Here is a 25333-nt window from a genome sequence, read left to right as displayed (position 1 = left end):
CTGGCTGAGTGTCAGCTTGCTTACCAGCTAACTTAAGCTAGGCTCTGCTCCCATCTCTAGGTTGACTATTAGTTTGGAAAGATCTTTTCTCTTGTAACTGCAGCTAAGGCAAAGCAGGAGTTTCTAGAGGCTCTGTTACTGAGAAATTAGGAAAAGATTAATGACAAAGGGAAATACTACAGAATATGAATTTCATAAAAATAACTCCACTCTCAATTCCTTTTCTCTCTTTAACCCTTGTTGCTAAAGCCCTGACTCCAGTTGACTAGCCTTGTTCAGCCACCCTTTCCTCATCTATACAATAAGCGTAACACTTACCTTGAAGGGATGCTGTAAAGATTCAATGAAAGCACTTGTCACAAAACCTGGCAAATGGCTGGTGTTCAGTAAATGCTAATTGCCTTCCTTTTGGACATTTCTTTTTCTACCTTCCATTTAGCCTTTTCTTTGAACAGAAGCTGTGGTCTTCGTGCTATCAGTTTGCTTAGTGGGACAGTGGTCGGCTAAATGACTAATGAGTTATCATGAGTGTTACAGTTAAGATACCTAAACATTACCATATGTAAATGTCCACTGCCCAGGCAGAAAAGCTTCCCTACCTGGCAGGGGTTGTAATTTGCTTTGTCTAGGGCAAATGGCTGTTCTTTTTCTTCTTCCCCTGTTGGCTTCGTTTCCCCCCCAGGGGTGGGGGTGGGGGAATCGTGGGGGATGGTTCCAGGGAGGAGGGCTACTCCCTTGGTCCTTGGTGGGGGGAGTGGATGGGGGCAGGAGAGAGTTGGGGGCCTGGGAGCAGGGCCCTCTCCTGGATTCTGCGTATAATGGGGAGGGAGGGGAGAAGGGAGGGAGCTGTACCTTTCTCAGGGCCTGGCTCTCCCAGCTTGGGTGGAGCCGGCCCTGAGGCTTGGTAAAGGTGCTGCTCAGGTATGAGTACAGGTGGCTCCGAGCTTGCAAGGGGTTGTAGGTGGGCTCTAGCTCCAGGCTGTCCAGCATGCTCTGAGGAAGAGAGAAGAGGAGCCTTACCCAGGGAACTTGAGGTCACAGAACACAAGATGTCAGGCAGAGATGTTGAGGTGTGAGAGGCTGGAGCAGGTGTGAAGACCCAGCACTTCACTGAAAACTGAAATAGTTGTGGGTCCTCTTGGGTGTCCTGGCCCCCAGGTCTGAGTGTTTGTGAGGATATACAGTTCCAGCCCAGAGTGCAGCAAGTAGGTACAATCCGGAGTGGTTAAGGAAGAGGAATAATCTGGACAAGAGAAGTGTGTCATGGGATTCTGAGAGGGGCTGGAGTGCCGTGAGGTTACAAGAGATCCAGTGTGCACAACTGTGAGGGAGGGGGTGTCTGAGGCCTGGGGGTGCTCACAGTCTGCCTCAAGTACACTGAGTTCCCTGCCTGGCTTGTGAGGTGAGCATAGCCGGAGGACACACAAGCACAGCATTCCTGAGCAGTCAGGTTTTCCGGCCACAACATCCTGTGCCAGGAACCCCTGGCCCTGAAGTGAGACGCTGAGCGAGCCATGGCCACTCGTGCCCACCTCTTTTTGTATGCCAGCAGCCACCAAGGCAAGAACACAATCCTAGGCTCTGTCCTCTTTGCACGTAACCCAGTGATCCAGCAGTGATGTGGTTCCAGTTCTCCCTGCCCAGAGTCCCTCCTCCTGCCCTCAGCCTGGGAAGGCTGGCAGAGGAAACTCGGAATTCAGATCAGAGGAAGAGAGGAGGATGAAGGGGAGTGGGGTGGGGAGGAGCCGGGTGGGGGTGGGGGTGGGGGATTGGCCGGGCAGCGCAGTTCCGCTGTTGCCTGGGAGTGTCATTTGGAAGCCCTTCCCTTCCTGGGCACCGACACTAGCTAACTATTCTTAAAAAAAAAAAAAAAAAAAAAGATGCACACAAATAAGTACACACATCTGCACACACACAATGCAGAGACTCGTGGAAACACACTGCACACTGTCACACACACATCACATTACTCTCTACCACCTTCTTGGCATGACCACTTCTGCTCCCCAGTCCTCTCCTCCACAGACTTGCTGTTCCTCTTCCTCAGCTCTTTCTCCAACTCCCAAGTCTTCTCTCCCTCTATCTGTCCCATATGATCTGAGCTCCACTTGCCTCCACAATCTTAAGGCTGTCATCCGGTGGGTCCTCAGGCAGCAGGGGGAAAGGGCTCGGCAGTAGCAGTTCCCGTGTGGCCACTGCCTTCACCAGTAGGGTGGGTGAGCGCGATGGCACAATCACATAGAAGGTGCTGGTAGGCTCTCTCTGGCTATGTCCTCCACTCAGGGGCTCCCCTTTGGCCAATAGCAGCCACTCTCTTTTCTGAAACAAGGACATATATAAATGGTGGTTCACCTTCAGTCTTTGGCATGTTTTCAAGATCGACCCCCATCAAAGCTTCCCCAAGTTTCTCCAAGAGTATCAGGAAGGCCCATACCATTTCACTCTGGCCTGAGAGGGACTTCCTGCCTGAGTTGCTAGTGCCCCAGGGTACTGCCCTTCCTCCCAAGTTGGAATTGTACACAAAAGAATTAACAACGCAGAGACAGGTTATGAGATGCCCTTTAACCTGGAGTAGGTGTTCATCCCAGAGATGGCTAACATATTACTTGGTGGTAAATGTAGAATTTTATGAATTATAATTCTTTTTTTTTAAAGATTTATTTATTCATGAGAGGGACAGAGACAGACACAGGCAAAGGGAGAAGGAGACTCTATGCAGGGAACCTGCCCCATATGCAACTCGATCCTGGGATTCCAGGATCACGCCCAAAGGCAGGCGCTAAACCGCTGAGCCACCCAGGTGTCCCATGAATTATAATTCTTAAAAACAGAGTTTTGAAACAGAGACTTGTGTTGTGAAAATTCAGGTCTTATTTTGAGGGTGAAGAAATCTGATTGTGTTGCACAACTGGGCTGGTTAGAGAATTTAACCAGAAAGGGTTTAAGAAGGTGGTTAAAGTCACCTGCCAAGCGAGGGGAGGAGGGGATAACAGGGAGAAAAAAAATCTTAGGTATATGGAGGTGCATTGGAAACAGAGCCCTTGAGATCAACTCAGCTGGTCACGGGATTCTAGGGGTAGTTACTCTGAGTGAAAGCTACCTCAGAACAGAGGGGCGACTCTGCATTGTGCCATGGGTAAGGAGAAGATATACTGCAGACCTATCAGCAGATCTCATAGGTGTGCCCTTTAAATCAGGCATAGGAATAAGGCAATTTGCTGTGGTGGTTTTTCAAGGAAAACCATAAAACTCCAAGAAGTACAGAGTCAGCACTGTTACAAAGATCTGTAATTGTGCCCTGTTGCTGGAGGTGATCACCACTTAACACCTGGCATAAATATAACAGCCTCCCCGCTACAGAAGATGAAAGAAGGCACACTAGCTCTACCCACTCCTAACTTATATGGAAACTTGGAATAAATAATGAAAGGAAAGGCAAACAGGGGAAAAAAGATCTTAGGGGATAGAGGAATATCAGTGTCTTGTGGAAGACAAGTGGAAAGTGACATGGTGAAGCACACAAAACCTTGCTGTAATACCCCAGGGGGAATGTGCTAGGCTGGAGGTGGTGTGGAAGTGCTGACACTTACAAGCAGTGTCATCATTTTATGCAGCACAGACCTCTGAGGAGGTCTGGTTGGCTGGGCAGCACCTGGTAGGTACCTTCTGAGGTTTCTGCTTTCTTAACATTTTGCTTATATCTAGTCATGTGCTGTCTTCTTGAAAAACAGGTCCAAAATGCAATGGAAAGTCTACCTGACCCTTCTCAAATCCATTAAATTGTAAACAGATGATGTAGAAATCATGTTGTGTGTTTGTGTGTGGGTGCCCCTCCTCTGAAGACATAGCCTCTTTAAGCCTGGAAGGGATAAGGAGCCAGTGGTAAGGCATTCCATTTCAACTGGCTCAAGTAACTTCTGATGGGATCAGGCTTGGATTACTACAATCATTTTCTCTTCTATTTTTTATGCTAGTTTATGTATTGTTTGCAAATTAGTTTATTAAGAATGTTCTGAGTGCCTGTTAGGTCCCAAGCACTAGGCATGAGAATATAGAAATTCATTAGACATGTTCCTTGCCCTGTGAGAGCTTATAATATAGTAAAGGGAATGTATGCAAATTAATGTCAGTTCAATATTTAGGATGACCAACTGTTCTGGTTTGCACATTTTTAGCACTGAAAGTCCTACCCCTCCAATCCTGGGCAAATGGGGGTGGTTGGTTACCCTTCTACAACTCCACAGGGAAAAGAATATCTTGCCACTGTGGCAAGTAACTGGAGGGTTAAAACTACGGCAATGGATATTTCATAGACTTTTTTTTAAAGCAACATATTTCTTACACCTCAGTGTTATGGAATAAGTTTATGATTGCTACATTGTGGGGCTACTAAGAAACTCTGAATGTTGCACAAAGAAAAATTATGATCCCTAGAATTTGAGCCTTTAGATTTTGAGCCAATAGCTAAGATTCTATTAGAGAAATAGTATGCAGGATTGAATGAGCCCCCTCAAAAGTAACTCCTGATGTGTGGACTATCAGAGGACTGACAAGAGATGGAGTTGAGAGTATTTTACGTAATGCTTTAGAACGCTGGGCTGATTTACAGAGAGGTTAGCAGAAGGCTCTGGAAGGAAGACAGGCAAATGCACTTATTAGAGTTTGATAAAAATATTAATTTATCTGTAATTCCCAGGAGCATTTGGGAAAAGCGAGAGATAGGGAAGTTGAGCTTTAGGGCCCTTATTTTGGACTCTGAAATTCTAACCTCTTCCTAGACAGTGGTTAATGGCACTAGAGACCTGGTGTCCAGGACCCAAGCTTGGACATATTACCCAGGTCATGGGTTGACTTGTAGGTATAGGCAGTTGTACATGTGATGGAAATGGTTAACTGCCAGGGCAGGTATGCAAGGCTGAGAAAAGACAGGGATGTCCCAGAAGCTATTGTGGTCCTCAAATTGAACAATGCTTAAGGATGGCAGATGACAAAATATAATACTTTTGCTAATTCTATTTTTAAAAGAATTTTAAAAATAATTTATATATAATTTTTATATAATCTCTACATCTAGCATGGGGCTTAAACTCACAACCCTGAGATGAAGAGTCACATACTTTACTGACTGAGCCAGCCAGGTGCCCCTTTGCTAATTCTAAAGAAAGGAGAATGAGTTAGATGCTGAATTTATTAGAAAGCAGGTGAAAATGTGTCTGTGTTTGTTGTGTTTGCCATAAAGGTGCTAGGGAGCTTAGATTTTAGGAGGTGGGGACTCATTCTGTTTAGAACAGATACGGACAGGGGCAAGAGCTGAACGGCATGCCATACTCCAAACTCATTCTCCCTCATCTCTGCCCTAACTTCTAATTTCTAAGGCTGTGAAAGTAGGTGTGGTAACTGCTATTGGGTGACTGCCCACAACTCTCTTACCCCTCTCCCTTTTCCCTTCTCTCTACACATTTTCAGTCTTTCAGTGATTGGTCTAGGGTGACACGTGACCTAGATTTAAATAATGAGACATAAGCAGAAGTTGCTGTGTGAGACTTCTGGAAAAGTTTTGTAATATGCTGGCAGGCTTTTTGTCTCTTTACTCCTTTCTCCCTAGGACAAGACTTAGTCTTAAGGCACAATAGCCACATGAGGAACAGGCATAAGGATGAAGCCCATTGCCATGGATGCTGCAGTGGAAAAATGCAAAAATCCACGGTCTTTGATGGTATCACTGATGAACTGTATCAGTCTCAGAACTGTCTGATCCCATACTCTTTAAAAAAAAAGATTTTATTTATTCATGAGAGAGAGAGAGAGAGAGAGAGAGAAGCAGAGACACAGGCAGAGGGAGAAGCAGGCTCCATGCAGGGAGCCTGATGTGGGACTAGATCCCGTTACCTCAGGATCATACCCTGAGCCGAAGGCAGACTCAACCACTGAGTCACCTAGGTGTCCCTGTCCCCACACTTCTTGTTATATCAGAAAAATAAACTTTTTTAAAAAAAAGATGTTATTTATTTATTCATGAGAGAGAGAGAGACAGAGAGAGAGAGAAGCAGAGACACAGGCAGAAGGAGAAGCAGGCTCCATGCAGGGAGCCCGATGTGGGACTTGATCCTGCGGCTCCAGGATCATGCCCTGGGCTGAAGGCAGGGGCTAAACCGCTGAGCCACCCAGGGATTCCCAGAAAAATAACTTTTAATTACTCAAGTTAGAATTGGATTTGTTTTCTCTTAGTTGCAGCCAAAGGGATCCTTTACAGGTAGCAAAGGAAAGGAAAAGGATATAGCTAATGCGGAGACAGAATTAGAAAGGACAAGTTTAATGGCACTAGTGTAGGCTTTGCCAGAAGGGCAGATGGGAATTTATTATAGCAGGTAAAAGCTTGAATCTCACCAAACCAGTACTTCTTTGGTCTGTCATCAATATGATGTCCTAGGACCAAATTCAGCAATTAAAGTTTTCGGGAAGTCAAAAGTCATATGTGGATTTTTTATTGCAATGGGAAGGTGGTACCCCTAACACCCTACATTGTTCAAGGACCAATTGTACATATCACAACCACATGGGATTTATCCCAGGAATGCAAGGTTGGTTTAGTAATCCAATGTAATACACCTGTTTCTAGAATAAAGGATAAAAAGTACATAATCATCTCAATGGATACAGAAAAAGCATCTGATAAAATCCAAAACCCTTCCATGAACAAATTAGAAACAGAGTGGAACTTAACCTCACAAAGGCTCCATAAGTAGTGATAAGACACTGGATGCTTTGCCCCTGAGGTCAGGAACAAGACAAAGATGTCTGCTCTTTCCACTTCTATTCAACATTGTACTGGAGGTATACTGAAGACCAGAGGGCCATTTCCCACATTTTCTGGACTATTAGGGCCCTAGGATTCTGGGTGTGAGCCAGGGAGAGGCACTCATAAAGATACTGGGTGTGTCAACATCCTAGTTCCTGGGGATTACTATTTTCTGAATTTGAGTTAGAAAAAAAAATAATATGACATTTCTCACATTAGAATGGTAAGGTACAGCTTCATACCCTTAATCACTGCTGTGAAAGTAAAGATAGATGTGAGAATCAGATACATGGGTGGGTAAGGGGCAAAAAAGATGAGTGGGAGCAGGCTGTGGTGGGGGCAGGAATAGAATAGCTTCCTAGTGAAGGTATTTAAGCAGAATCTGGAAAAAATGGGTAGATATTTGTTAGGTAGATAGAGGCAAAAGGAAGGGAGCAGCATGAAAAAAAATATGGAGGTGTGGAACAGTTTGGCATATTTGGGGGACAATTAGCAATTTATTAATGTGGCTGGTGTGAAGGATGGAAGGGGCATGGTAAAGGATTAAGCAAGAGAAACAGACAAAGCTGGGTCCCAAGAAGCCCACTGATCCCATGCTAGGCCTGCTGTCTGTTCCAGCATCTGTCTGTTTCCCTTGCAGGCTCAACACTCTAACTTCATTCTGATTTTTTTTTTTTTAATGGCTCCTGACCTGCTATCACCCCACTCTCAGCTTGGATTCTTGTTCTTGACTCTTCGCCTAATGTAACCAAGGACTTTCCATTTCTCCACCCATTTCCAGCCCAACCAGATCATTGCCTGTGTAGTTAGACTCCTGCTGGACATATTTTGGCTTGAATTCTGTCACTTCTGTGGCCAATTAGGGCAGACATGGCCTGTAAAGCTCTGGAATGCATCTCCAGAGACTCTGACATTTTAAGTAGGAAATTGAAAGACCTAGGTGGTATTCCCGTTTCTTTTTCTAGTTCATACAGACATGACTTTGTAAGAGAAATGAGGATGTGGAAAGTGAGTCATTAGCTACATAACTGGGACTACACAGTAGGATTTGGTAATTGAAATTATGTTTTCCTGGTGATGGATAGATTCATAAATACTTAGAAAAATAATTTTATTTATTTATAAATATAGTTATTCCCTACCACATACCACAAAGCAGTTATGCCAGTTTAGAAAAATGCAACAATACAAAAAAGATAAAATACCCAAGGGATCGGGTAAAGGAAAAATAAGGGTAGGGCAATAACAGAGCCAAGATTAGGTAAGCTCAGAGAAATGCAAACCACCCACTTTTGCTAGGAGGGAGCCTAGCATGCTTTTCCTGATAAAAGTGTTTGAGAAACTATCTTATGGATCCTTATTGAGTAGTGAATGTATTTCAGAGGACTCCTTCAATCAATATGATAATGAATTTCATATGGCTATAGAGTAGTTAAGAGTTTGGGTCTTGGAGTTAGCTTTTCTGGATTCCAACCTGGCTCTACCATTTACTAGCTATGTGATCTTGGAAAACTACTTAACCTCTCTGGGCCTCAATATCTTCATTTGTAAAATAGATACAGTGAGTCCTACCTCAAAGGATAGTTATGGACATTATATAAATTAATATTTGTGAAGTGTTTAGAACTGCTTCTGCACACAATAGGCACCATGAAGTCTTAATTTTTTTAAGTTAAAGTATATTGAATAATTGCTAGATGTTTATTAAATTTTGTGAAATTAAAAATAATTTATAATTCTTAGAGATAGATCTATAAAAGTTCCAGAAAATACAGACAGATTGCTCTCTTGTGGTCTGAATTGATCTAAGAGTGAAATTTATGGGAATGAATGGATGGCACATATCTTTCAGGAAGGGCTGGGGAATGGGTTTATGAAGAACCTTGCTTATCTGATGAAGTGATATTCTTCTGAGGAAAAAGAAATAAAATACTCAAATGGAACAAAATAATCTATGAGGAGGATGGTGAGTCAACTCTTAAGAAAATTGGGGGATGAAAAAAAAAGAAAATTGGGGGATGGAACAATACTTAAGGTTGCAGTTGACTAAAGTTTAGAGTGTGCATGGAGTGTAATTAGAAAAGTTACACAACATTTATAATTGATTAGACCTGGTGGCCTGGCACTAATGACTAGAATTTATTTATGGCAGTATGGACTTTGTTCAAAAGAATTACTCTAGGTAGTGGCCTTGTTCTCCACCTTTCTCTTCTGGTCGGCGAGGCTGCTCTGCTCTTGTCAGCCTCCTGCCCGCAGTCTGCTTGAGAGTGAGCACCATGCCTTCAATTATGTTGCAGAGTTCTGATGGAGAGATATTTGAAGTTGATGTTGAAATTGCCAAACAGTCTGTGACTATCAAAACCATGTTGGAAGATTTGGGAATGGATTATGAAGGAGATGATGACCCGGTTCCTCTACCAAATGTTAATGCAGCAATATTAAGAAAGGTCATTCAGTGGTGCACCCACCATAAGGATGATGCCCCTCCTGAGGATGATGAGAACAAAGAAAAGTGTACAGATGATATCCCTGTTTGGGACCAAGAATTCCTGAAAGTTGACCAAGGAACACTTTTTGAACTTATTTTGGCTGTGAACTACTTAGACATCAAAGGTTTGCTTGATGTTACATGCAAGACTGTTGCCAATATGATCAAGGGAAAAACTCCTGAGGAGATCCATAAGACCTTCAATATCAAAAATGACTTTACTGAAGAAGAGGAAGCTGAGGTTTGCAAAGAGAACCAGTGGTGTGAAGAGAAGTGAGATGTTATGCCCGACACTGTAACACTGTAAGGATTGTTCCAAATACTAGTTGCACTGCTCTGTTTATAATTGTTAATATTAGACAAAGAGTAGACAAATGCAGCAGCAAATCAGTTGTTTTAGTAGAATATTGTATTCCTTGCATGTGTAGTTTGAGTATAGATTCCAAAGTTATGGCTGAGTTTCTTCTAGTATGATCAGTTTCTTTTTTCTTTGCTCTCAATAAACTGAACTGTGGGTTCTCTGTAGAAGGTGGCATTTTGGGCTTTCCCTCTCTTTGGAAAGTGATTTCTGCCTAGTTTACTGTCTGGTTAACTTTAGTTTAATGATCTTTTAAAAGTTGTCATTGTAAATAAAACAAGTTAAAAAAAAACTACTCTAAAAGAAGAGGCAGAGGAAGAGACAGCATTGTATGAACTGAGCTGTGCTTATAGTTATAAGGAAACCCAGGAATCTAAATATGAGAATTTGGTAGAGCCAGTCAACTGGCTAAGAGTAAACCAGAAAGTGTAATACAGGCTGTCTAGCTGAATAAGACATGTGAAGTGAGGGATGAATGAACATTCAATAAACATCTCCTTCTGGGATGGAATGGCCAGAGGCAGTCTTGTTCTCCTGCCTAGAACAACTAGAAAAGCTGGACTACACAGAAATCATTTGTCTGAAGGCAGGGAGGAGGTGCTGAGACAATGAAAATGAGTGGTAGCTGTTTCTGGAGAGGGGAGAATCAAGGCAGATGGGGAAATTACTGCAACTGCTTTTACCCTGAGGGCACATGTTTATTCTGAGTTGGAGGGAGAGCTGGTCAGAGGTGACAATCTAGGATTTTCACATGCTGAAGCACTTGCAAGGGAACTAAGAAACCAGCAGATCTTTTGGTGGAGACCAGGCAGGGGTGGGGTGGGTGCTCAAACAAATTTTTCACTAGCACATTTACCAAATACTGGGGCTGCATAGAGCAGGAGGCAAAAACACCCAAGGAAAAAGCCTTTAGAAGCAGAGTATTTTAACAGACTTGGGATAGAATGATTAGAATTGGGCTTGTCCAAGGGAAGGGGATGCACATAATATACCAGGTTTCAGTGGAAAATCCTGGAAGGCCAGGAGCAAACCAGGGGTAGATTGAGCCTTAGCAGGACTATAGTCCAGCCTGGACTTAATATAGCCCCTGAGTAGATAGGATGATTTGTCACTAGTCTGTCTGCCCAGTGCAGGTCAGAATGGACCCTCTCTAGAGAAATACCAACTGGAGCCTCTGCAATTTATTTAGACACACTGAGCATCTCTCATTAGAATAGTACCAGGTGCACCAAAAGATAGGATCACATATCTGAAAATCAGAAGAAAAAAAGAGCTAAAACAAAGCCACAGGTGATGCAGGTATTAGAAGCAGCATACAAGAACTTTAAAATAGCTATGATTAGTATGTTCAAGGAAATAGGTGAAAAAATGGAGAATATCTTCAGAGAATTAGAGTCTATTAAAAAAAAGAAACAAATGTAAATCAGAGAACTACTAACCTACATGCAAATCATAGGCCAGACATATGCTGGGTGTTTAAACATGCAAGATTATTTAATCATCTTAAAAACTATATGAGTTATATCTTGTTGTCTATTTAACATGTGACAGGGACAAGAGTTACTAATGTGTGTCTGTCATGCTCATTCTCCCCTTTTTTCATTCTCCCCCACTCTATTTCTACTCACAAAAGGACAAGTCTTGTGAATTCTATTCCTGGATATTTTATTTTAAAGATTTTATTTATTTATTGTGTCAGGGTGGGGGGTGGGAAGAGAGAAAGAACTCAGAGGGAGAAGGAGAGGGAGAAGTATATTTCTTGCTGAGCAGGGAGGAGCCTGACTCAGGGCTGGATCCCAGGACCCCAGGATCATGACCCAAGCTGAAGGCAGACACTTTACTGACTGAGCCACCAGGCGCCCCTATTCCTAGATATTTAATCAATTAATTAATTAATTAAAATATTTTACTTATTCATGAGAGACACAGAGAGAGGCAGAGACACAGGTAGAGAGAGAAGTAGGCTCCCTGTGAGGAGCCCAATGTGGGACTTGATCCCAGGACCCCGGGATCACAATCTGAGCCAAAGGTAGGTGTTCAACCACTGATCCACCCAAGTGCCCCTATTCCTGGATATTTTAAATAGGAAGAGAGAGAGAGACAGGACCTCAGGGGGAGGCAGAGTAGGGGCTGCCAATCTACAGAATATGTATTAGCTGAGAGAGGGAGGGAGAAGGTAGAGGAACAGGGGGTGGTGATGTAGGCAGAGTTTTAGTTTTTTTAAAGTGTGCGTATGTGTGAAAGGCTCTTGGAATAGCTTCTGGTTAGATATAATTGAAGAGTAGGGGAAGAATATTTGAGAAATGTCGTTGTGGGTAATGAACTATTTCCTCTTTGGTATTCTTTGAAAGTACAAATAAATTTTAAAAATCACTTTTTGGCCTCTGGATAGTGCTTCTTTGTATACCACTTATGCAGAGATTAGCTAAATGGGGCTACTAGGTTTGTTATGGTTTCAAGTAAATGAATATACTATTGCATAGAGAGGTTAAATATTTCACATGAATTCACACAGTTGGCAAATAATGAAGCTGTCAGGAACCTAGGGCCATCTGATTCCAAAGCCCATGCTTCATGGACAATACAAACTACATTTTGGGATGCCTGGGTGGCTGAGTCAGTTAAGCATCTGCCTTTGGCTCAGATCATGATCCCAGGGTCTAGGACTGAGCTGAGTAGGGAGCCTGCTTCTACCTCTCCCCTCTGTTCATATTCTCTCTCAAGTAAATGAAATCTCTAATAACAAAACAAAACAAAAACCCACCAAACTACATTTTACCACAATAGAAAGCTGCCTTGCTTTAACTCCCCAGAAAGAGAGGTAACAAAGGGAGAATTTCTACACTGAACCTAAATTTGACTAAGGCTGAGAAATTAGTTGGTAAAATGGGAAAGTGGTAGAAATGCCAGGAAAAGGCAATTGTGTTATCCTGGAGTCTGGGTGGTCAGACTTGACTTATAGACTTTAATCCAAGTCATAAGACCATATATTTAAAAAGGTAGAAGAAATATGCTTTTCCCTAAAAAAGAAAATAGAGCACACAAAGGTCTTATGATAAATAAAGGGATCCAGAAAGACCTCATTGCAGAAGCACCATTTGAGCTGAGTCTTTCAGGACAGGGCAGGGTTTGAACATACAGAGAGAGGAGAAGGGGCAATAAGAACAAGGGCTCAAAGGTGTGGCAACTTAAAGTTTGTATATTAATTTGGTTGGACTCGATGGTGCATGAAAGGTGATGAGGGGAGGTAGACTGGAGTTTGAATACTTGGCTAAGGAATATGGACTTTAGAGTATAATCAATAGCAAGCCACAAGCCATCTTTAAGCTGAAGAGTGGCAGGATCAGTGCTGTGTTTCCAGAAGATAAATCTGGTGGCAGTATCAGATGGACTGGGAAGGGCAGCACTAAAGGCATGGAGACAAGGGATGACTACAACACTACAGGGAAGAGGGAAACAGACTCTGAAGGAGGACAGTGAGGGTAAGAAGAGAGAGGAGAAAACATGCAGCAGATGCTATGGGGACAGCATAGGCAAAGCTTATGTCGCTGGGTACTAGCATGACCGAAAAACATGTGGCAGTCAGGGGAGTGCCTCATGAAGATTAATCTGGCCTAACAAACAGCGTAAGTTAGAAGAGGGAGAGACTGGAGGTAGGGAGACCAGCTAGGAGTGTACTGAAGAAGTCTTGGGGACAATAAACAGTAGGAACAGGAAGGAAAGGACAGTTACAACTCATGAGGAGAAAACTGATATGACTTAGTGATGAAGGGGGTGTGAAGGGCGAGAAGGTTGGAGGTCACTGAGGTTTCAAGCCTGACCGAGCAGAGAGTGGCGGTGCTGCTATTAACAGAAAGACAGAAGTCAGAATGAGAAGTTAGCTGTGGGGTCGGGGAACATCACAGCAAGAAACAGAAGATGAGAGATACACAGGGAGCTGAGGACATCAGATTTTAAAAGAACATATGAAAAAGATTCAAGAAAGACTAGAAAACCAAGGGGTTAGAGAATGTTGAAAACTTGTAAATATAGGATCAGAAAGGTTCAAGCTTTAATAAGGTTCTTGTCACATAGCGAGCATTGGAAAAAGATTTGTTGAATGCATCAGAAGAGGATTGTGGGGAATTCTCCCCTCTATAATACACTGCCTTTCAGGATTTTTGCTGCTCGGAGATGTAGAACAACAGTAACACAAGATGGTTGAAAGGCTATTACAAGTACCCCCTCACTTTAAGTGAATTCATGTACAGAAGGCTGGGGTGTTAAGTAAGGGGAGAAACAGCCCTAGGGGTGCAGGCTATGTTTATCTGGCTAAATCCAGAGTACGGAATTTAGCAAGGAAGTTAAAAGCATAGGCTTTGTAGTCAGTAAACTAGGTTCATATTCTGTCTTGGCCACTTTGGTAGTCGTGTGACTTTTGCTAAGTCACATGATCTTTTTAGACTTCAGTCTTTTACATGTATAAAAATGGTGACAACAGTCCATATCTCACAGAATTATTGTAAGGATTAAATGAGGTAAAGTATGCAAAGCCCTTGCTTAAATGAGTAGCACTTAGTAGGTGCTCCAAAACATGGGCATCTATTAGTGATGGGTCAACCACATACTTGTACGTTTCCATGATAGAGGAGTGATACAGAAGATCCTCTTTGGCCCTTAGAATGGTACCTGGCATGTAGTGCTCAATAAATATATTTTATTATTATTATTTTTTATTGGAGTTCAATTTGCCAACATATAGCATAACACCCAGTGCTCATCCCATCAGTGCCCATCACCCAGTCACCCCCACCCCCCACCTCCCTTTTCACCGCCCCTTATTTGTTTCCCAGAGTTAGGAGTCTCTCATGTTCTGTCTCCCTCTCTGATATTTCCCATTTTCTCTCCTTCCCCCTTTATTCCCTTTCACTATTTTAATAAATATTTGTTAAACAATTAAATAAATATTAGATGCTCAAACACCAAATCAGAGGAAGAGTCTGATTTATATATGTAAGCTAGAAGGGAATAGAATACTCTTTCCCATTTTTATTTTTAATGGCTGCATAATACTTCATTGTTTGGCTGAATTATCGTTCCCATAACCTTTCCTTTATTTGATTTAGCCATTTCTCTATTTAGGACATTTAGGTTATTTGAATTTTTGACTATTGTAAATAACACCGAGATAAGCATGCTGATATATATTTTTTTGTTCCCTTTGCTGCTTATGTTCCTGTGCTACATACACTTCCAGCAAAATAAAGTTTTGAAATAGCTTTCACTTTCCAGAAAATTTACACTCCTTTTAGCAGCATATTAAGATGCAAATGTCTGTTTAAAGTATCACGTACTATAAGAATGTAGGGAGGCCACTCAAGGGAAATTCCTCCCGAGTGATGTAGCATTTCTGCGATCCTGAAGAATGAGGTGGAGTAAACAGTCAACTGAGCTGTGGGATGTATCTGTTGTCTCTGCTCTGCAAAGACAGGGGATGGGTGTTCTTCAGATAGGAAACAGGAACTCTGTGGGTGGGCCTAAAAGGGAGTGGGTTTTGAAACAGGAAAAAAGAAGCCTTCTGATAGTGAAAGAGATGTATTGCTGTGCTGGTCTGATCACCCATATGCTACTAGGTTAAACTGTTCTCCTATTTCCACTCACAGACTTGTCCTCGATTATATTTGCAGTTGTTTTATCTTGCTTTGTAAGTGTTTCCTGCTCTTTTCTAAGTGTTTCTAAGTTCTTTTATTTTTTTCCACTTTAGGAAATGGGCATCCACTTAGTTACTCGAAACAGAAACCAAGCAGTTGATACCTTCATCTTCCTCACTCCCTACATCCAATCCTTCACCAAGTCTGACTCTCTCTTTAAAGTATGTCTTTTTTGGGGGGATCCCTGGGTGGCTCAGCAGCTTAGCGCCTACCTTGGGCCCAGGGCCTGATCCTGGAGACCTGGGATCGAGTCCCACGTTGGGCTTCTGCATGGAGCCTGCTTTTCTCTCTGCCTATGTCTCTGCCTTTCTCTCTGTGTCTCTCATGAATAAATAAATAAAATCTTTAAAAAAAAGTATGTCTTTTTTAAATTAAATATTATTTATTTGTTTATTTGAGAGAGAGGAACAGAGAGAGAGAGAGAGAGAGAGAGAGAGAATGAGAATACAAACAGAGGAAGGAGCAGAGAAGGAAGGAAGAGAGAGGGAAAGAGTCTCAAGTAGACTGCCTGCTGAGCGGGGAGCCCGACTCGGGGCTCCATTCATGACCCTGAGACCACAATCTGAGCTGAAACCAAGAATCTGATGCTTAACTGACTGAGCCACCTGGGCACTCCTAAAATATTTCTTTAATTGGTGTACTTTTCTTGACTTCCAACATTCTAGTCCAAGTCATCAACATCTCTTGCTCAGACTATAGCAATAACCCTCCCACCTCATTTTATTGTTCTCATTCTTGCTTCTGCCAGTTATTTCCAATGTTTGGTGTAAGTAATCTTCTAAAAATTCAAATCTTCTCTCATGATTTCTTGTACTTAAAGTCTAAGGTCCTTAATTTGGCCTACAAAGTTTCGCATGATTTACCCCTGCTCACTTCTCCAGCTCACCTTTAGGCTCTCCTCCCTTGCTTTCTTTGTTTTAGTCACAGTGGCCTTTCTGTTCTTGATTCTTCTCTCAGCTCTTTCCTGATTTGTTTGGGGTATTTGCACATGCCTTTTCTAGGCATGATCTTTCTGTCACCCTTCACCTGGCTAATTCCCACTCCCATAAACTGGCAGGTCTCATTCTAAATGTCACTTTCACAGAGAGGCTTTCTGGCAACAGCCTCTTCTTCATAAACTTCCCACAATAAGTATTGATATATATATAATTATATTTCATAATTATGTAATTTATATCTATATATATAAAATTATAAATGATATATTACATATATATAAAATTCTGTCTCTTTTAATAATAGTATAAGTCTCTTGAGGTCATGGATAACATCTATCATGTTACCATTGACTACAGTTTAGCAAGATGTCTGGAACAGTCTAGGTGTCCTTCATTTAAGTAAACCATAATGCCCAGCCCAGTGTTAGAAAGAGAAGTGTTAATATATAGCCACTTATGGAAAATACCCTATTTCTGTTTAAATGTACAAAATTAGGGATTTTCAAGTTTAGTGTCATATAACTGAGTTCAGGAAGTATTCTCTATGGCATGAAACCAACAAAGGCAAGTCATATTTAATCCACATTTCAGAATATTTCTAGTTTTTTCTGTCCTCTTGAGAATTGGGACAGGTTTGGGATCAGAGCAGGATGAAGCTAGCTACTTTTCTGTGGTTAAGGCCTTAACACTTTTCTTCCTCACCTGGGGACATGGATACTCACCAGCAGGCTGTGACACAAAGCATGGAAATGCTGCTGATTTGTCTCCAGCTCATCCCAGTCCAGCTGCCAACAGCTTGTGGGTCTAAGGATGAAGGGCAGTCCATATGTCAATGACTCGCAGATCCCACTGGAATTTAGAGCCCTGGCAAGAGACAATGCAGCAAAAATCTCCTCAGTGATATCTAGAACCCTGACACCAGATCAGCTTAAATTCAGTTTATGTCAGTTTACTGTGAAATCCTTTGGGTTAGAGACTGAATTATTCACCTTAGCATGGCCAGCACCTAGCAAGGTATCTGGCACATAGCAGATTCTCAAAATCTGTTAATGAATGAAGCATCACCATGAAGAGCCATCTAGACTCTGATGGATGTTTCTTCTCCTGAGCTCACTCCATTTTAAGTGACTTCTCTGAGGACACTTCCAGAATACCCCTGCTACAATAACCATGTAACATGACAGTATGCTAACCATCTGCATCCCAGTCCTGGCTATCCTGTGGCAAGGTGCTGAGAGAGATGCATTTAAGAAGAGGGTGAATTGGGTGCCTGGGTGGCTCGGTCGGTTAGGTGTCTGACTCTTGATTTTGGCTTGGTCATGAGCTCACGGTCATGAAATTGAGCCCTGCCCTCCACACTGGGCATGGAGCCTGTTCAAGATCCATTCTCTCCCTCTCCCTCTGTGTCCCCCACTACCCGCTTACTCTGCTCTCCGAAATAAAAAAAAAAACAAAACAGGAAAAATTTAAGAAAGTTCCCCAGTAGCATCCATAGTCAAGCTTACTCATATACTTGTGCACAGGTACTGTGATAGGAACTAGGAAGCAGTAAAAGTGATGGTCTTTGCCATCACTGCTAATTCTATCCAAGAACTGGTCCCTCTGGAAGCAGAATTCTAGTATTTAGAAAAATGGCAAGGCAGGAGTAGATCCTATCTATCCCCTTGTTCCTTGAAGGTCAGATCTCTGTCCTGATGCCCAAACATGGTAAGGTATTCAGTACATAGTTGTGGAATGCATTAACACTGCTGATCTTGTTTTTCTTTGTGTTCAGAGACTTTCTGGATTTCCAATCTTCATCCAGGTTTCAGAATGTCCTACTGAGGCACATTTTCCACCATATGCCCATTTGTCTCCACATGTGGAGTAGCCTAATATTGCTCTTTCATTCCCATACCTGCAGTTTCTGCTTTGGAACTGACTCCCACTGCCTGGTACTTGGAGATGCCCTCTACCTCTGGACTTCCTAGCTGGAACCAGTAAGAACAAGCATTTGCACAGATTGGGGAAGTTCCCTTGTCCCATACTTGATCACCCGGAGCTTGTAACAAGAGGCTGATGACTGGGAGGCCATCTGGTAGAGTGTGCTGAAGTCTCCTTTGGGGTCATCCATTCTCAAGGAGCCATCAGCTGTGCCAGGGAGTAGGGACGGGCTGAGGAGTCGCTCTTGGAGATCACATTTCAGGCACACTACAATAAAAATGGCATTGGAGGAGGGATTGTTTGTCACAAGTTACCTCAGGCTATGTGAGTAAGAGACAACATCTGCTACCCATTCCACATCCACCAGGCAAGTAAGGCTTGGGAGGAGGCAGGGAATGGAAAGGGGAAAGTATGACTGGTCTGGAAAGACAGAGCAGGTCTGGACCTACAGTGTTGCTCAATACTATATCTAACTTGTTTTCTGGGTCTGATATGATTTTTACTTGTCTTATATCTGGGCTGGCTGAACAGTAGCCTCTTAGTGAGAGATCTGGCTTGTGATCCAGTCTGAGAGGAATATGGGCCCTCTGTGGAGGAGGCAACTAACACTACAATATGCAGAGCCCTTTGCAATCACAGATGGAAATCTTGCCTCTGCTGCTTCCCTGTGGCTAAGCTTTGGCAAGACTATAGGTCAGATGAAGGAAGAGTAGGAAAGCAGAAGTCAGGGAGTCAGCTGACAGCTATTGTTTCTCTGTGGGCTCTTGTAGGGACATTCAGGGGAGGGGGAGGAATAAGTTCCTGAAATGGTTTATTTTTTAATTCCCCAAAGAAACCTGAATGTAGAATCTTCTAGAGCATCACTGTGGCAACAGACAACCATTCTGAGGGGGCTTCACCTAGGTATGAATTATTCATCAAGGTATTATGTTTTTCTGTATTAAGATTCTGCTCTGGGAGGTGGGTACATTCACATGCCACAGTGTGCAATGTTCTATTGCACTAGGCTTTTGAAGCCTTGATACTACAATTTTTTTTTCAATAAAAATGTATACCAGGTTTGAATACTGTTAACGAACATGAAGTAAAAACGAAAGCAGAAAAAATATAGAATAAATATGATGGCAGAATAGATGTCAGATCCAGCTGGCCCAGCAACTAGACATAGACATTAACTTTGGGTGAGACAGTCTTAGCTGCCATGTCTCAGAGCCCAGGAAGTCAGTAGGAGTGACTCGGCCTAGGACTCAACTCTCCTCCTTTCCTTGGTGCCTGACTTCTCCATTGTTAGATCTCTGGGCTTTAGGGCTGGAAAGCTGTGTTCATCTGGCTGAGATTCTCCATGCTGATTGCAATAAGAATCACCTCTTTATTAAGGAAATTTTATCTTTTTATATTTTAAAAGATACTGATGTTTGGGCCCTACCGCACACTAGTGAAATTGGGATCTCTGGAGATGGAAGCCAGATCCTGGTGTTTTTTTAAAAGTTCCTTGTGTGATTCTTACTGTAGCCATGGCTGAGAACTACTGGAACTGAAGTCTCGACAGTGTGCCAAGGCTGCTAAAGCTGTCTTAGCAGGACTAGAATCTAAAATCAGGTGCGCAGCTCACCACCCTGAACCCAGATGCCAAGGTGGCAGACTCCAAACCCATGAAACAAGAAAAGACACTCATCTGAAGCTGACTGTGCTCTCTGTCAGGAGGCCTCTGAGGGAAGCACTGAAGAGCAGGCTGAAGGGCCCTGGGCAGTTACAGAAGCAGGTGGAGTGGGTAGAGAACCTTGTAAGGGGTCAGAGTGAACATCTGAGGAGCAGTCCTCAAAAGATTCTAGAGTAGGAAAGCTCAGGGTTCTCTATTGTTTTGTTTCCTTTTTTATAGTGAGCCGTATTTCCAGAAATACAGTGTAGTCATGCATCAGTTTTTTTTTTTTTTTAAACAATGGACAACTACAGTATGGTCCTTATTGTGTTGTATAAACTCTCAGATGGGTCACATGCACCCTGGAGGAGGGCTACTTTCCCCAGACCTCACTCCAATTGCGCCCGAGCATCTGGACTCCAGTGTAGGCCTCCCTAGTAGAAGAGCTGATGAGTCTGGATCTAAGTTCCACCATAAGCCCTGAAGACCTGCAAATTTCCAAAAAAATAACTGCAGATGGAGATAAACATTCTGGGCTGACCCTGGTGCCATGGAAAGAGGAAGGGGGGAAGGTAGAGAAGTCCTCTACTACTCCATGAGCAAGTGCTGTGTAACAGCTGAAAAAAGGCTGGTTGCAGGAGTTCCTGGCCTTTGAGAACCCCAGCCTTCCATATGAGAGAAGTGCTCAGCATGAGGCAGCATCTTTGTTTATAAATGCCCAGCATGAGGCAGGTTGTGTAGTAGGTAAGGGTCCAGGTTCTGGAGGCAGATAGACCTGGGTTTGATGAACATTTTCTGGGCTTACTATAATCAAATGTCCAAAATATGGATTTCTAATCTTAAGAATTAATGGGCTCTGGAGTTGCCTAGCTTCAGATTCTGCTATTAATTTTTCTGTGGAGTCCTAGGAAAATGTTTAATTTCTCTAAGTCTCAGTTTTCTCATCTGTAAAACAAGGAGATATGTTTAATTGATTCTAAGACACATTCCCCCCCGCCCCCCGCCACACACACATACTAACATCTCTGCATATGTCTTACAATTGTCATTGGCCAGGCACACACTCCTAACAATTACCACTTTAACTTCTCAGTAAGGATAAAACAATATTTCTTAGTGATAGAAAGCACCGAGTCATGTTTAATTGGTAGTCTTTTTCTTCCTTAGTGGTACATAAAGTAATGGTGTATCTCATAACTGATAGCATCTTAGATTCAATGACATATGGTAATAGTACCTGTTTCACGGTGGTGGGGGGAGATGAAATAGGATAATGCAGGAAAGGAGGTAACATACTGCATGGGGAAAAATAGATATGGAGTGGATTCCAGAAGATGGGTAGGGAAGAATCAGCACCATCAGCCTTGAACAAAAGGAATGGAAAGAAGGTCCAGGGAAGATTTACACACCAGTGAAAGGTTGAAATCAAGGTAAGTCATTAAAGGCATCCCAGGCTTTAGGTTGAAATAGGGGTATGGAGAAGGGTCAGAAGGTAAGGATCTGATGGCTATCTGCAGAAAGGACCACCATGTGTCCTCCCTCCCCTTTGGGGGTGGGAATCTGTACCCTATTTTTCTCACTGAACTCCCACCTCTACTAGCTGGGCTACTAGTTGTCCTCTGTGGGGCCTGCCTCTGTAGTTGCTTTAGTTTACCTCAATTTGGTATCTTCCTATCCAGAAGTCCTCATTTAATCTTGGTTCTTTACTTTCTCACAGGCCCTCTTGATATTGTTTAAATACCAGCATTCCTCAAGTTATTATGTCAACAATATCCACTACAATTCAAAATGAAAAACGAGTAAAACATGATTCACTGTGCTCTTCTTTAGTTTAGGTGCTCCCCAATTATTGAGGTATCTAAGTCTTTGCTCCCAAACTAACTGGCCCTTGCAGTCTGGGCTTAATTAGGTTCAGTTCCTTACTGTGGTTACTTTTTAGAAATTCTTTTCTTACTCCTTGTGCTTATACTGCACAGCCTCCTCCAGTCCCTAAACCTCAACTACAGTGTATTCTGATGACTTACAAATCTAGAGTCTTAATCTCAGACTAGGATAATCATAGCCTATATAATGTGTCTTTTGAGGGTGTGTACTTGAATCATCTTTGGCTCTGGAAATGTTGCTGAAACACCGTGAAGGAAGAAGAAGATGGATATGTTCTTGGTCCGTTCCACTGTAATGTAGCCAGGCTTTAAAGAAAATCTCCATGCTGACAACATCATTGTCTATAGTCTGAAGGTCAATGTCAGTTCCCAGGATAGAACTCTCTGCAGAAGAAAGGAATTAGTTGGTAAAATTTTTAATTCTTTAATTGTACATCTTGAAAAATGTAAACATTTAAATGCATCTATCTTTTGACCTATCAATTCTATCCTTAGATAACTCGCTTAGAGGCATTCTTAGATAGTACACATGGACACATATGCAAAGATGTTCAGTACAGCATTATTGTAATAACAAATAATCAAAACCTCAAACAGGAAGCAATTCAAATATCCATCAATAGGAGAATGTTTAAATAAATTATAGCACACTCAACCTTTGGAGAATTACGAAGCTGTTAACAAACAAAATAAAAAACATACTGGCAGGGAAAGTTAAGAGACAGTAAATGAATAATGAATAAAGAAAATTGTAGGGAAGCCTGGGTGGCTCAGGGGTTGAGTGTCTGCCTTTGGCTCAGGGCCTGATCCTGGATTCCTGGGATTGAGTCCCGCATTGGGCTCCCTGCATGGAGCCTGCTTCTCCTCCCTCTGCCTGTGTCTCTACCTCTCGCTCTGTGTCTCTCATGAATAAATAAATAAAATATTTTTTTAAAAAAAGAAAGCTGTAGAACAGATGTATATTATGAACCATTTACATAAAAATAAAATATATAAAAATGAAACCCTTGGCCTAACTAAGTACATATATATGTATGTAAATGCCTTTTACAAAGGTCTGGAAGGCTACCATCAAACTGTTAATGGTGGGCAGGAGTGGACACAGGACAGAGTTCTGAAATATGTTTCTTTTTTATTATTCATACTTCTTTTGTTTGAATTTTATTGTATTTAAAAAACACTCTGGAATACAAAAGTAGCCAAAAAATAATACAGCAATGCAAGTTAAATATTTTGTTAACAAGGGGGAGCTTTAGCTTCTTCAGCTCTTATTTATTTTTAAAGACTTTATTCATTTATTTGAGAGAGTGAGAGAGCACAAGCAAGGGGAACAGCAGAGGGAGAGGGAGAAGCTGAGCATGGAGCCCAATGCGGGCTTGATCCCAGGACCCCAAGACTGTGACCCAAGCCAAAGGCAAATGCTTAACCGACTGAGCCATCCAGGCGCTGCTTCTTCAGTTCTTGTTTCACAGTAAAAGTGTATTCAATTATTACTTCTGCTATAAAAAACAAATTTTTTAAAAAAGTAAAAGAAAAAAATGGTGCATCCCTGGGCTTTACCTTGGACACAGAGTCTACAAATTTGTCATTGGCATGCTATAACTCACAAGTGTGATTAGCAGCCAGGAAGACAGGAATAGTCTGTGATTTGTTTCCAAATCTGAGTGAATGGAACTGGGTATGTGGAGGGAATGAGGTTTTGCTGGTCTACTTCCTACTTTAGGCAACACTTGCTCAGGAACTGTGGTCTGGGTCTGCAGGTAAAGGTTATCAGTAAAAGCCAAATATAAGGTAGTAGAGGAAGCCCAGAGAGAGGAAATGAGCCAAGGGCTGGAAAGAAACCGAAGAGGAACCTGATTTTTTTTTTTTTTCCTTACCATGAGGGACTCTCTGAAATACTTTTACAAAGAGCCTAAGAAAATTGATGAATTAACTTCTGTGTATGACTCATAGACCCCAGGGAGAAGGCTGGTTTATTTCTAGAACGACATTCCTGAGGACAAGGCAGCAGAGGTGGCAGTCTCTCCACAGGGAACAAAGGGCTTCAGTCCAGCGTGTTGGTACCCACACAGGAGAGGTGTGGTGAGACTCAGATGACTTCATGTCATATTTAATGACTTATTCTGTGGATGAAAAGAGGCTCTAAACGCATTTCTCTTTGGCCAGTATGATTAAAACTCTGACATCTTCCATGAACATACTGAGGATTCGTTAGCAAAGTATTTCATTCATTCCATCAAGCAGCAATTTTATTATGTACTATATAAAAAATGAAATATTGCAGAAGGTACAAAGATTATATGATATTCTTTTCCTTTAAGGAGTTTATAAAGCTACACTATTGACCCAATCATTCCTCCTCAAACTGTCATCTGCCACATTATGCTTTAAGTACTGATAAATATAAAGTCACTGCCCAAGAAATGTCTTCATGAGCAAAGAGAAAGTATCTTTTTAATAATGTGAATTTTGTTTTGTCACAGGCAAAAGAAGAAGTAATTTAATTTTTCTGAGACTGAGGCCTGGACTTCAGTTTGAGTAACAAGTAAGGAAAGAACTGAATCCAGAGAACTTCAGTGAGGCAAAATCATCCTTAAAGCATAAGAAGGCAGATACAGAACAAAAGAAATGGAATTGAGTGAAGGATCTCTGGAAGTGGAGAGGATAATATGGTTTAGAGTTCAAACAACAGACTTTTGCAGAAGAGAACTAAGTGTTTCTTTTCTTTTCCCCAGGGAAAGGGTAGATTAGAAACTCCTACCATGGCAGTATAAGGCGATCACAGCAAAGTGATCTCCTACCAAAACCTTGGAAATAGAAAAATAGGACTTTCCTCAGATAGTTAAACTACAATATCAACACAGAGTGGTAAGGTCACTGAAAAACAGTTATCTTAAGAAAAGGGAATGGCTTACTGACCAGAGCAAGATTTGGCTATAGCCTATGGATGGGACTGGCTTTATACAAAAAATGAATGTGTCCATTAGCAGGGAAGTGGGTTGGCCAGAAATGGAGCACAGATAAGGGGAGCAACAGGAGAATGCGGAGGCTGCACTCATCCAAGTGTAGCTCAGAGGGGAGGGCATGCTGGCTTAATGGCATGTCCTGAAGGCAGGATGTGTTTGTCAAGTCTCTGCTGTTCTTGGTATTATGGTAGTTATGGTTCTCGTCTAAGACATTCCAGCTTATACTGTGGTCTTGAGCTTGGTAGGGTGAGTCTATCTCTGAGATGCTACTGAGAAAATAAACTTTCTGATCCTGCAAAGCTGAAGAACCATGCCTGAAACATGCCTTTATGAAGGAAAATGCCAGCCTTCCCTGTAGAAACCCCATCAATGTTCCTGAAATTTTTTCCAACTTCTTAACCTACAGTTTCTTGGGAGAGCCACAGAGCTTTTTCCTTTGCAAAAATTTTCGTGTAATTTCCATAGAAACTCAGTGCTTCAGATTTGAGTCCACGGTTTTGCAAGCTCAGAAGGAAGTCAGCAGCTTCTCAGGGACAGTCACATTGTCCAAACTGAAGACTAAAGTGGAAACCAGAACACACTAGAGAGAGAACTTTTTAATTCATTTTTCTCTGTCACTGGTTCAGGCATTCCTTTCCTTATGCTTGGA

The 25333-nt window shown here is 42.1% G+C and overlaps 2 protein-coding genes across 10 annotated transcripts in view; one reads left to right on the top strand and one right to left on the bottom strand.

Annotated features, from left to right (window-relative positions):
• Positions 1–25333, bottom strand: part of LOC112664258 (meiosis 1 associated protein) — a 77962-nt gene that overhangs the window by 1335 nt on the left and 51294 nt on the right. For 5 of the 9 annotated variants that reach the window (XR_007402878.1, XR_007402880.1, XR_007402879.1 and 2 more), the window contains exons 5-10: positions 21929–22102; positions 18301–18463; positions 16996–17137; positions 2113–2319; positions 853–993; positions 319–330 (exon numbers count right to left, since the gene is read on the bottom strand). Coding sequence is in view for 5 of the 9 variants with exons in the window: in XM_025453695.2 (XP_025309480.1) it covers positions 319–330; positions 853–993; positions 2113–2319; positions 16996–17137; positions 18301–18463; positions 21929–22102 (839 nt within the window). In the remaining 4 variants the exon portion in view is untranslated. Of the gene's footprint in view, positions 1–24; positions 139–318; positions 331–852; positions 994–2112; positions 2320–16995; positions 17138–18300; positions 18464–21928; positions 22103–25333 lie in introns of all 9 variants that reach the window. The other 4 variants (XM_049095395.1, XM_049095396.1, XM_049095394.1 and 1 more) reach the window with 2 other exon arrangements.
• On the top strand, positions 8790–14772 carry LOC112664262 (S-phase kinase-associated protein 1-like). The gene has a single exon (XM_049095402.1). The coding sequence runs from the start codon at positions 9076–9078 to the stop codon at positions 9562–9564; it is 489 nt and encodes a 162-aa protein (XP_048951359.1). The 5' UTR covers positions 8790–9075; the 3' UTR covers positions 9565–14772.

Source organism: Canis lupus, chromosome 17 (assembly GCF_003254725.2).
Source record: "Canis lupus dingo isolate Sandy chromosome 17, ASM325472v2, whole genome shotgun sequence".
In the NCBI taxonomy this organism is placed as follows: domain Eukaryota; kingdom Metazoa; phylum Chordata; class Mammalia; order Carnivora; family Canidae; genus Canis; species Canis lupus.
The sequence above is the reverse complement of the archived record's forward strand: the minus strand, read 5'-3'. Positions and strand labels throughout refer to the sequence as shown.